Source organism: Mytilus trossulus, chromosome 7 (assembly GCF_036588685.1).
Source record: "Mytilus trossulus isolate FHL-02 chromosome 7, PNRI_Mtr1.1.1.hap1, whole genome shotgun sequence".
Classification (NCBI taxonomy): domain Eukaryota; kingdom Metazoa; phylum Mollusca; class Bivalvia; order Mytilida; family Mytilidae; genus Mytilus; species Mytilus trossulus.
Window position 1 is genome coordinate 46,613,389 of NC_086379.1, and position 12,839 is coordinate 46,626,227.

Here is a 12,839-nt window from a genome sequence, read left to right on the forward strand (position 1 = left end):
AGATGTGGTATGAGTGCCAATGAGACAACTCTCCATCCAAATAACAATTTAAAAAGTAAACCATTATAGGTTAAAGTACGGCCTTCAACATGGAGCCTTGGCTCACACCGAACAACAAGCTATAAAGGGCCCCAAAATTACTAGTGTAAAACCATTCAAACGGGAAAACCAACGGTCTAATCTATATAAACAAAACGAGAAACGAGAAACACGTTTATATTACATAAACAAACGACAACTACTGTACATCAGATTCCTGATTAGGACAGGTGCAAACATTTGCAGCGGGATTAAACGTTTTAATGGATCCAAACCTTCTCCCTTTTTCTGAAACAATAGCATAACATTAAATGTTTACTTAGAAATGTGTTCAGATAATAATAGTATTTTTTTGTCTTTTATAACAGTATCAAAATAATCGGTAACTCTTATTTCCACTAGAAAAGGAGGACATGAAAGGTAGGAGACCAAACATGCAGCATAAACTAACGAACCCATACGAAAGGTTTAGCAATTATTCTAAACCAAATTGAATGCATTTACCTTGGCAATGTAATTTATATAATCTCATCATGTAAATAACGATAAAAAAAAGTTGATGCTCAAATTGTTTATTTTGCATATACAACAGTTACTGTGAATAATGGAAATATGTATATCTTCCAAATATCTTTCTCTAATATCTCTTTCTGAACAGTCTCCTTTTTCTATTATTGTATGATGGTCTTTGATACTTTGAGTGATAAAATCCATGTGGGCGGCACTGTTCGAGCTGTACAGGACTGTTGCAATATGTAGCACATATTTTGGGGCGTTCTACGCAAGTCATTACATCTGCAGCGTCTATAAAAGATTTATAAAAAATAATTGTAAAATATAAACGTTAAATTTTAAAAACATTGTAATTATCATACTATGATATGCAATGCTTGGAAACAGATGGGCTTCAAATAAACTTTACAAATCTTTATAATTTGTTATACATGTAAAAAATACAATTTTAAGCGGAACCGTATCAATTAATTTCAAATATTTATGGGTAAGTCACAGTCATAATTCGCGCTTGTTTTAAGTAAAGAGGCTTAATTCATTGCGAATCAAGACTACAGTAGTTTAAATGGAAACTATATTTTTACACACACAAAAAATGTAAAATATTGCATTTTTGATTCCATCGATATTGATTCATAATTCATTTAGTATACTAAATTAAATAATAAAAGGAAACAAGATGGTCCCCTGACCTATTTTGGTTTGACTCTGATACTTATGTTGAATCAGATACTCAAAGTAGTGAACTACACAATACGTTTTCTCTATTTGTTATACTTAGATTTACCTCTAGCACCATTCGCTGAAAAGAAAGTAGACCAAAATCAATATAAAATGTTCGATATTATGAATGAATAAAGAAATTAAATTCATCAAATTTCTTTGCAACTTATAAATCGATTGAAAGTTTTTAACGAATTATAAAGTCAAAAAACAAATAACTCATGTTTAGGTCTGTGGTTGCTAACCCTGTGAGAAAAACATTTTTCTATATAAAAACCGAACATATCTTTGTTTATCTTAATTTTCTTAATTATAAGGAATATAAACATGATGAAATATGTTTTCAATTTCAATTTGTGTTACTAAAATATATTTATCAGGCTCGGAACGAAAGGTTGCGAAAAATCTGGATGACTAAGCAAAGACCATAAAGTCGATTTAAAAATAAAAGAGCAAATGAACAATCTCGATATATTTTTAATATAAAGGAAACTTTATTCGTTTATAATAAACCTATTTCTATCAAAATACAAATCATTAAATGGAACTAATTTGATCATTTGAACAACAGGTATAACAAAAAACAAAAATATACAAACCTCTAGCTGCGCCAAAATTGGCGTTTTTATCATTAGCCTCGTAACAAGCTTTGCAAAAATCGTCATCTTCTTCAAAATCTACAAATTACAAAATTAGTACAAATAAGTCAGACAGCTGTATAAAATTGAAATAACTGCATAACATTTCATTTTTATCTATTTTTTTTTATTATTTTCAACAATTACAACATATACATGACATACATACAATATAATATACATTCTAGTTATTAAAATACGGAAGATACAGATTGAGAGACGTAACTGACAATAACACACATATCTCTGATATTTGGATAAAGGTATACGTGTTCGTTGTACGAATATGGTGTAGAAATTTTACAGATGCTTTCCAAAGTCAGAATTAAAAAAAAAACTAATTTTTAACTTGAAACTATTTACAACTTTCCATTTCTCAGCGGAAGAATACCCTTTGGAAAAGTATTACTAAATTTTACATATATTATCCTGATTAAAGATGTCTTTAGATGGAAATTTGAAATGACATGAAGATTTTGAAATATTGTCTTCCATGAATGTAAAAAGAGCTTTTTATTGCGCCTTATTGTTCCATCGTATTTTCCTGCATTATTTTCAACAGCAATAATTTGATCATAAAAACGTAATGATTTCAATGAAAATATGTTAAATTAAAACCATTTGTTCCAGAATATATCCAAAACTCTTTCACATTCAGATCTTAAACACCTGCGATTGAAACAAATCTGTCTGGTAGAACACTTGTGTTATGCTTTGCTTTTAAGATCAAGCTTTCTGTATCATTTTGATATACACCATCTTAGCAATCTATACTAAAGGTAAAATGCTCACCTCTAAAGACAAATGTGTACACATCAGGGGTTACAATCTTCACTGTCAAACAATTGTAGAAATCTCCTTCTGGTGTAGCCCATCTGTAAAAGCCATGCATACAAAGCATTAAGTTATTCATTTCATTACATGCAACCGATACATGTACATACTTAGTCGTTTCAGTTAGACCCACGCGTATTAAACTAAAGATTTGTTCATACATATACTTTACAATAAATCATAGTTGTGTATTCTGGACAAAGAAATAATTTTCATAAAAAAATGCTATAAACACATGAAATCACAAATTAAAAGAATGAAAATTGTGTGTGTCTATAGCGCTTTTCTGGATTAACCGTCATTAGAAACACGCATATTCGATTATTGGAAAACCGAGGATGCTTTAAAACCGAAAGAAAGATCTACAAATAAGACAACATGACAATAATCGTTAATTGATATTTTAATTGATTCATGTCCTTTAACGTTTCAAAAAAGATAGCAGATATGTTCCTTATGTCATAAACACATTCCCGTTCCCTTTTCATGTTCGTCAATTACCATACAACTTACTGTAACCAAAGGTACTGTACGTTAATTACCAGGCAACTTACCTTAACAAAAGTTAAGGTCCGTTAATAACCAGAAAACTTACTTTAACAAAAGGTGAGATCCGTCAATCTGTATACATGTAAGATCAAGAGTGAATCCTAGAAATGGCGTGGAAGCCTGTGAGCTATTAAATTCACTAAATGTAAGACTCAAATTTGAAACTATATCAAATCTATCAAGCTGATCCTCCAACGTAAATGTTTTACCAATCAATTCACATGGAAAGTTACACAATGCAGATCCTGAAAAAAAACTGTGAACAGTTAATTGCAAGAAAACAGAGCAACACTTCATATTTGGAAATTTATATCCCGTCTTTTGTTACCAACCCATGATGTTTATAGTTCAGTTCACTGTTTTAAGCATATATCGACGAGTATTCATGATTTAAAAATCAAATCAGAATAAACACCTTTATAAAATAACAGGTGCATGTGATGATTAAACTGTAAATTAATTTAATGACTAGCCCGTAATAATTGTATTTACAATGTTGTGTTCATTTGCAATCTTCAGTATACATATTCTACTCGAAAAACATATGGCGTAACATCCAATATGAAAACAACGTATTGTTAACAAAAATTTGTAATTTTACATTCATAAGCTCATTTTTCAATCTGTAAACGTTTCAGTTCAATAAAGATGGGTATTGATGCAAGACGTGTGACCTGATATTTTATGTGTTTGCAAAATTCCAAAACTTACTTACCACAAGGGAGACACTTTTATTTCATCATTCAAGAGTTTACCAACTGAGATTGTTATATATCATTTCATGTTTACATTAGCCTTTAAATTCCCGGGTTACAGTTGGGAACATATACGTGTACGAGTTGCCTACGTTGCTAGATAATAATTGTAAAAGAGGGACGAAATATACCAAAGGGATAGTCAAACTCGTAAATCTAAAACAAACTTACAACGCCATGGCTAAAAATGAAAAAGACAAACAGAAAAACAATAGTACACATGACACAACATAGAAAACTAAAGAATAAAAAACACGAACCCCACCAAAAACTAGGGGTGATCTCAGGTGCTCTGGAAGGGTAAGCAGATCCTGCTCCACATGCGGCACCCGTCGTGTTGATTATGTGATTACAAATCCGGTAAAAAGTCGTAATTCGGTAGGTCAAAATCACGAAAGGGAAGGGGACTGCAGTTACGACGCAAGTAACACATCCGATATCACTTGTGAAACGGTCACTCCATAACGGTCAACCAACTCGTGATGGCGTCCGTAAAATTTACGAAGGGATGATTTTAACTTCACCATTTGGAACTTTTGGTTTAATAGCTTCCTTGTGAGCAGTAACCCTCTATCAAGAAAATCATGATAGGAAATGCAAGCACGGGAATATCGTATCAATTGGGATATATATAATTTATATAATGTAATTTAGTTATCATTGCGAAAGAAAGGCATTGCTAGACAAAAACTACACATTTAATATCATTAAGCAATTATAACATTTATAGTATTTCAAATTTTAAATTTTATCATATTTGTTTTGCAATGGAAACACTGTCTAAAGGTAGGAAAATCATAACTTAAAAGCGGAGAATGTCTTGATAAACTTATCTTTTGTTATCAATAAGTTGATAGATATTTTCATTTTAAAACCTCTTATTGTTCAGTCACGTTGTTTTATAAATGTATAATAGGCAACAATTATCTGATCCCGATTGTACTACTTGTGCGATCCAGGCATGATCATATAAGTTGGTTAACGATGAGTTGGTCCATTTGGCATGTTGATATAAAATACAAATTAAAGTTGAAAGAAAAAAAAAACTTTTGCCAAATGCTAGATTTATTTTCCAATTATATCTGGAAAAATGAAGAGGAATTAACAACCAACCAGTGATACGTGTTTCTGAACACTGGTATAAAGATGTAATTACAAAAATCGTTTAAGTAGAATTTATAAGTCATCAGCCATAAAAGATAGGCAATAATAACTTACCTGGCACAATCAAAACAGCTATACATAGAAGTAAATTCACTAGCGTCGTCATTGTTTTAATCGTGATTCTGCTCTCTAATTAGTAACCTTTATTGAACATGTATTTATAATCAGCATGTAGGTGTCAAGGTTTTATATTTATTTGAACATGTTGGCCTCGACGTTATTAAACTCATTGCCATTATTAACATAAAGGCGATAAAAGGTTAATATTAAAGCAATCAGTAGTCTTCACAACACATTTAATTTTTCTTCTTCTTTTTTTCTCATCTGCATTTACTACAATGATCAATATGGCATTTGTTGGTTTGTTTTACGTTGAATGTTATGTTACCCCAAAATAAATAAAAGAAGCAAACCTTGTGAAACCTTTAAACTCGAATGTATTTACTCGCAACAGCATGTGTTTACCATTTGTTCTTTTAACCTTGGCAATATGTAAAATGCACAGTCAAGTAATTTAAATGCAACGAAAAATATGTTTTTCTAATAATTATTTTGTTGGTAGACTTTTTATATTCAACATGTTCTTCAACCTTGAACGTTATTTTGGTTTTATTATGTATTGATTCGAGCGTCTCTGGTCAGTTTTTTACAGACGAACCACGCGTCTGGCGTACGAAATTATTATCCTGATATATATGATGAGATGATTATTTCTATAGGTTTAAAATTAATAATTGTGCATGTAGTTTCAGGCTTGTAATGGTTTTGCGTACGATTTACTAGTAAGTGAAAGTATTTGTGAAACAAAATAACAACAATGTCCATTGGAAAATATTCCATACATGTTAAGGACAAGTTCAAATACGTAGAATATGTAGGTCCAGTAATAGGGGTCAACCGAGAAGAAAGCTGTACATATTGACTGCTACTGGAAACAGTTATTTCTGCTATTGACTGCTATTGAAAAAAGTTATTTCGTTACAGAAATTTCGTTTGCAATCAGCCAACTTCAGACCCGACAAAGAATTGTTTCAAGGTTTCATAATGTACTGAGCGTCTGGAACTCCCTCTATATGAATATTTGAATGTTATGTCTGAATTCTATCTGAACATATTAGCTAATCTATACGTTCTCCAAACCAAATAGACACACCACCACTTTTGAAAGGATTAAACTGTTGGTTCAAAAGAGACCAAAGGTGGCCATATTTCTCTTCCCAAATTATCTCTCGGTCGGTAGAAATGGAAATTAAATAAAGGTACTGACCATCAGTCAAAGTTGTTTAATTTTAGATGGCTTAATTTTATTACAAAAGGGAACATTTAAAAATGCGACCTATTGTAGTTTTGAAGTTTAAAGTTTGAGAAGTATTTTTTTCTACATTGACGTCAGATGTTATTGACGTAAAATCAATAATTAAATTTCTGCTGTGTTTTTGTATGTATACGCAATAACAAATGACTATGTGTTAGCAAAGAAGGGAGGTATAATGTTTAATGATAGAGTCATTTAATGTTTTGGATAAGTTGATGAAATCAATACCTCTTTTAATACTTTTAATATGTTTAACTATTACACAGTGCGTGTATTTATCTTCAGGTTTATCGATACGATAGAAAGCCTATGGTGGCAAAAAGCTGCAGTTATACACGTATTTTCATAGAATGGACGGAACGACGAGACTGTCATACTACTTGAAATTTTCATATGACTAACTAATTGTTATTCACTCAGTTTGGATAATAATGTATGCCTACCATTGTTTTTAAGTATAGATAGAAGAGCAACAACTGTACACTATAACAAATTCGTTGATTAAGATGGATAAGTTTGCCATGAGATCCATAATAACGTTGTCTTTTATCAACAATATTAATGATTATGATCTATGATACTAAAATAACGAGGTCCAAATTATCAGCCGTCATGGGGTTAAAAACGACAAATCTAAGAATTCAACTTTATATAAAGCTAATATAGGACAATGGTGTTGATTAAAAATTACACCACTCCAGACCCGTTTATTTTCCACATAATTAATATTGCAAATAATTAACAAGTTCCGGATCGAATCCGATACCGATACCATTAGTATATTCACCTATTAAATATGACCTTATCTGTACGTTCCGCATCACACAGGCGCACCACCAAACGGTGTATTTAGAATTTTGCTATATACACGGGTCATAATCACGGAGTTGACACTTCTAAATTTAATAATTGTCACATTGTTCCCTATTAAGTATTTTAACGTATAGGTAAAGTTTTCAATTTGATAGACGTAAAACAGCGAATTAAAGGATACTTTATTTATTACAAATCATATGATAGGACAATGCTGTTGATTAAATAGTACTTCATCCCAGGCCCTTTTATTTTCCAAATAATTGTGTTCAAGTGCATCTCAATGAAATAATCAGATGACAATACCAATACTAAATATAAAGCTTATGCATAGTTATATACTTTAATTCAGTCACGGGCCCACGATATCAAGGGTGTGCTCTAGTAATAAATAAGTTTCAAGTACCGGTATGTTCCCTTGTCCAATAATTATTAACTGCACCATTGTTTAGACACATGGTGTTATTCTGTACTGTTCAATTGTTTAGACCCAGGGTGTTATTCTGTACTGCAACATTGTTTAGACCCTGGGTGTTATTCTGTACTGCACCATTGTTTAGACCCAGGGTGTTATTTTGTACTGCAACATTGTTTAGACCCAGGGTGTTATTCTGTACTGCACCATTGTTAAGACCCAGGCGTATTTTGTACTGCACCATTGTTTAGACCCAGGTGTTATTCTGTACTGCACCATTGTTTAGACCCAGGGTGTTATTCTGGACTGAAACATTGTTTAGACCCAGTGTCATTCTGTACTATACCATTATTTATACCCAGGGTGTTATTCTGTAATGCATCATTGTTTAGACCCAGGGCGTTATTTTGTACTGTTCCATTGTTTTGACCCAGGGTGTTATACTGTACTGTTCCACTGTTTAGACCCAGGGTGTTATTCTGAACTGTTCCATTGTTTTGACCCAGGGTGTTATATTGTACTATTTCACTGTTTAGACCCAGGGTGTTATTATGTACTGCACCATTGTTAAGACCCAGGGTGTTATTCAGTAGTGCACCATTGTTCAGACCCAGATGTTAGTTTGTAATGCACCATTGTTTAGACCAAGGGTAGACCAAGGGTGCTATTCTGTACTGCACCATTGTTTAGACCCAGGGTGTTATTCTGTATGAATTGTTGACACTACTAAATTTAATGTTAATAATTGTCACATTGTTCCCTATTGAGTATTTTAACGTATAGGTACAGTTTTCAATTTGATAGACGTAAAACAGCAAATTAAAGGATACTTTATCTATTACAAATCATATGATAGGACAATGCTGTTGATTAAATAGTACTTCATCCCAGGCCCTTTTATTTTCCAAATAATTGTGTTCAAGTGCATCTTTATGAAATAATCAGATGACAATACCAATACTAAATATAAAGATTATGCATAGTTATATACTTTAATTCAGTCACGGGCCCACGATATCAAAGGTGTGCTCTAGTAATAAATAAGTTTCAAGTACCGGTATGTTCCCTTGTCCAATAATTATTAACTGCACCATTGTTTAGACACATGGTGTTATTCTGTACTGTTCCATTGTTTAGACCCAGAGTGTTATTCTGTACTGCAACATTGTTTAGACCCTTGGTGTTATTCTGTACTGCACCATTGTTAAGACCCAGGTGTCAATTTGTACTGCACCATTGTTTAGACCCAGGGTGCTATTTTGTACTGCAACATTGTTTAGACCCAGGGTGTTTTTATGTACTGCACCATTGTTAAGACCCAGGCGTATTTTGTACTGCAACATTGTTTAGACCCAGGTGTTATTCTGTACTGCACCATTGTTTAGACCCAGGGTGTTATTCTGGACTGAAACATTGTTTAGACCCAGTGTCATTCTGTACTACACCATTATTTAGACCCAGTGTGTAATTCTGTAATGCATCATTGTTTTGACCCAGGGTTTTATTCTGTACTGTTCCACTGTTTAAACCCAGCGTGTTATTCTGTACTGTTTTATTGTTTTGACCAAGGGTGTTATATTGTACTGTTTCACTGTTAAGACCCAGGGTGTTATTCTGTACTGTTCCATTGTTTTGACCCAGGGTGTTATATTGTACTGTTTCACTGTTTAGACCAAGGGTGTTATTTTGTACTGCATCATTGTTTAGACCCAGGGTGTTATTCTGTAATTCACCATTGTTCAGACCCAGGTGTTAGTTTGTAATGTACCATTGTTTAGATCAAGGGTGTTATTCTTTACGTACTACACCATTGTTAAGACCAAGGGTGTTATTCTGTAACTGCACCATTGTTAAGACCCAGGGTGGTATTCTGTTCTGCATCATTGTTTAGACCCAATGGGTATTCTGTACTGCACCATTGTTTAGACCCAGGGTTTTATTCTGTACTGTTCCATTGTTTAGACCCAGGGTGTTATTCTGTTCTGCACCATTGTTTAGACCCAGGGTGTTATACTGTACTGTTCCACTGTTTAGACCCAGGGTATTATTCTGTACTGTTCCATTGTTTTGACCCAGGGTGTTATATTGTACTGTTTCACTGTTTAGACCCAAATTGTCATTCTGTACTGTTCCATTTTTTGAACCCAGGGTGTTATTCTCTACTGCACCATTTTTTAGACCCAGGGTGTTATGCTGTACTGCAGCATTGTTAAAACCCATGGTGTCATTTTGTACTGCACCATTATTTAGACCCAGTTTCATTCTGTACTGCAACATTGTTTAGACCAAATGTGTTATTCTGTACTGCACCATTGTTTCGACCCAGGGTGTTATTAAGTACTGCACCATTGTTCAGACCCAGAGTGTTATTCTGTACTACAACATTGTTTAGACCCACAGTGGTATTCTGTACTGTTCCATTATTTTGACCCTTGGTGTTATACTGTACTGTTCCACTGTTTACATCCGGGGTGTTATTCTGTACTGCACCATTGTTTAGACCCATGGGGCTATTCTGTAATGCATCATTGTTTCCACCCATGGTTATTCTGTACTGCAACATTGTTTAGACCGAGGGTGTTTTTCTGTACTGCAACATTATTTAGACCAAGGGTGTTATTCTGTACTGCACCATTATTTAGACCCAGGGTGTTATTCCTTACTGCAACATTGTTTAGACCCCGGTGTTATTCTGTAATGCACCATTGTTTAGACCCAGGGTGTTATTATGTACTGCATCATTGCAAAGACCCAGAGTGTTATTCTGTACTGCATCATTGTTTAAACCCAGGGTGTTATTCTGTACTGCACCATTGTTTAGACCCAGGTGTTATGCTGTACTGCAGCATTGTTAAGACCCATGGTGTCATTCTGTACTGCACCATTGTTTAGACCCAAGGTGTTATTATGTAATGCACCATTGTTTAGACCAAGGGTGTTATTCTGTACTGCATCATTGTAAAGACCCAGTGTGTTATTCTGTACTGCACCTCTATTTAAACCCAGGGTGTTATGCTGTACTGCAGCATTGTTAAGACACAGAGTGTTATTATGTACTGCATCATTGTTTAAACCCAGGGTGTTTTTCTGTACTGCACCATTGTTTAGACCCAGGTATTATGCTGTACTGCAGCATTGTTAAGACCCATGGTGTCATTCTGTACTGCACCATTGTTTAGACCCAAGGTGTTATTATGTAATGCACCATTGTTTAGACTAAGGGTGTTATTCTGTACTGCATCGTTGTAAAGACCCAGTGTGTTATTCTGTACTGCACCATTGTTTAAACCCAGGGTGTTATGCTGTACTGCAGCATTGTTCAGACCCATGGTTTCATTCTGTAATGCACCATTGTTGAGACCCAGGATGTTATTATATACTGCATCATTGTAAAGACCCAGAGTGTTATTCTGTACTGCATCATTGTTTAAACCCAGGGTGTTATTCTGTACTGCACCATTGCTTAGACCCAGGTGTTATGCTGTACTGCAGCATTGTTAAGACCCATGGTGTCATTCTGTACTGCACCATTGTTTAGACCCAAGGTGTTATTATGTAATGCACCATTATTTAGACCAAGGGTGTTATTCTGTACTGCATCGTTGTAAAGACCCAGTGTGTTATTCTGTATTGCACCATTGTTAAGACCCATGGTGTCATTCTGTACTGCACCATTGTTTAGACCCAGGGTGTTATTCTGTACTGCTACATTGTTTAGACCCAGGGTGTTATTCTGTACTGCAACATTGTTTAGACCAAGGGTGTTATTCTTTACTGCTACATTGTTTAAACCCAGGGTGTTATGCTGTACTGCAGCATTGTTAAGACCCATGGTGTCATTCTGTACTGCACCATTGTTTAGACCCAGGGTGTTATTCTGTACTGCTACATTGTTTAGACCCAGGGTGTTATTCTGTACTACAACATTGTTTAGACCAAGGGTGTTATTCTTTACTGCTACATTGTTTAGACCCAGGGTGTTATTCTGTACTGCAACATTGTTTAGACCAAGGGTGTTATTCTTTACTGCTACATTGTTTAGACCCAAGGTGTCATTCTGTACTGCAACATTGTTTAGACCAAGGGTGTTATTCTTTACTGCTACATTGTTTAGACCCAAGGTGTCGTTCTGTACTGCAACATTGTTTAGACCCAAGGTGTTATTCTGTACTGCTACATTGTTTAGACCAAGGGTGTTATTCTGTACTGCAACATTGTTTAGACCAAGGGTGTTATTCTTTACTGCTACATTGTTTAGACCCAAGGTGTCATTCTGTACTGCAACATTGTTTAGACCCAAGGTGTTATTCTATACTGCACCATTGTTAAGACCCAGAGTGTTATTCTGTACTGCACCATTGCTTAGACCCCCAGTGTTATATGTATTGCACCATTGTTTAGACCAAGGGTGTTATTCTGTACTGCACCATTGTTTAAACCCATGATGTAATGCTGTACTACAGCATTGTTGAGACCCTTTGTGTCATTCTGTACTGCACCATTGTTTAGACCCAGTGTCATTCTGTACTGCAACAATGTTTAGACCCAAGGTGTTATTCTGTACTGCAACATTGTTTAGACCCAGGGTGTTATTCTTTACTGCTACATTGTTAAGACCAAGGGTGTTATTCTGTACTGCACTTTTGTTTCGACCCAGGGTGTTATTATGTACTGCACCATTGTTCAGACCCAGAGTGTTATTCTGTACTGCAACATTGTTTAGACACAGGGTGTTATTCTGTACTGTTCCATTATTTTGACCCTTGGTGTTATACTGTACTGTTCCACTGTTTACACCCAGGGAGTTATTCTGTATTGCACCATTGTTTAGACCCAGTGTGTAATTATGTACTGCACCATGTTTAAACCCATGGTGTTATTCTATAATATACCATTGTTTAGACCCGGGATGCTATTCTGTAATGCATCATTGTTTAGACCCAGGGTGTTATTCTGTACAGTTCCATTGTTTTGACCCAGGGTGTTATACTGTACTGTTCCACTGTTAAGACCCATGGTGTAATTCTGTATTGCACCATTGTTTAGACCCCGGTGTTATTCTGTACTGCAACAATGTTTAG

General features: G+C 34.6%; 1 protein-coding gene and 1 long non-coding RNA gene across 2 annotated transcripts; both read right to left on the reverse strand.

The window, feature by feature from the left end:
• Positions 1-1,874: 1,874 nt before the first annotated feature.
• Positions 1,875-3,534, reverse strand: LOC134727073 (uncharacterized). The gene is made up of 3 exons (XR_010108709.1): positions 3,343-3,534; positions 2,706-2,788; positions 1,875-1,952 (listed from the first exon to the last, which is right to left on the reverse strand). It is a non-coding gene; the product is annotated as an uncharacterized LOC134727073 (long non-coding RNA).
• Positions 3,535-11,221: 7,687 nt separating this feature from the next.
• On the reverse strand, positions 11,222-12,774 carry LOC134726450 (epsin-like). Its single transcript, XM_063590854.1, has 2 exons — positions 12,651-12,774; positions 11,222-12,036 (listed from the first exon to the last, which is right to left on the reverse strand). The coding sequence occupies exons 1-2, from the start codon at positions 12,772-12,774 to the stop codon at positions 11,222-11,224; spliced, it is 939 nt and encodes a 312-aa protein (XP_063446924.1).
• Between the last annotated feature and the right edge of the window lie 65 nt (positions 12,775-12,839).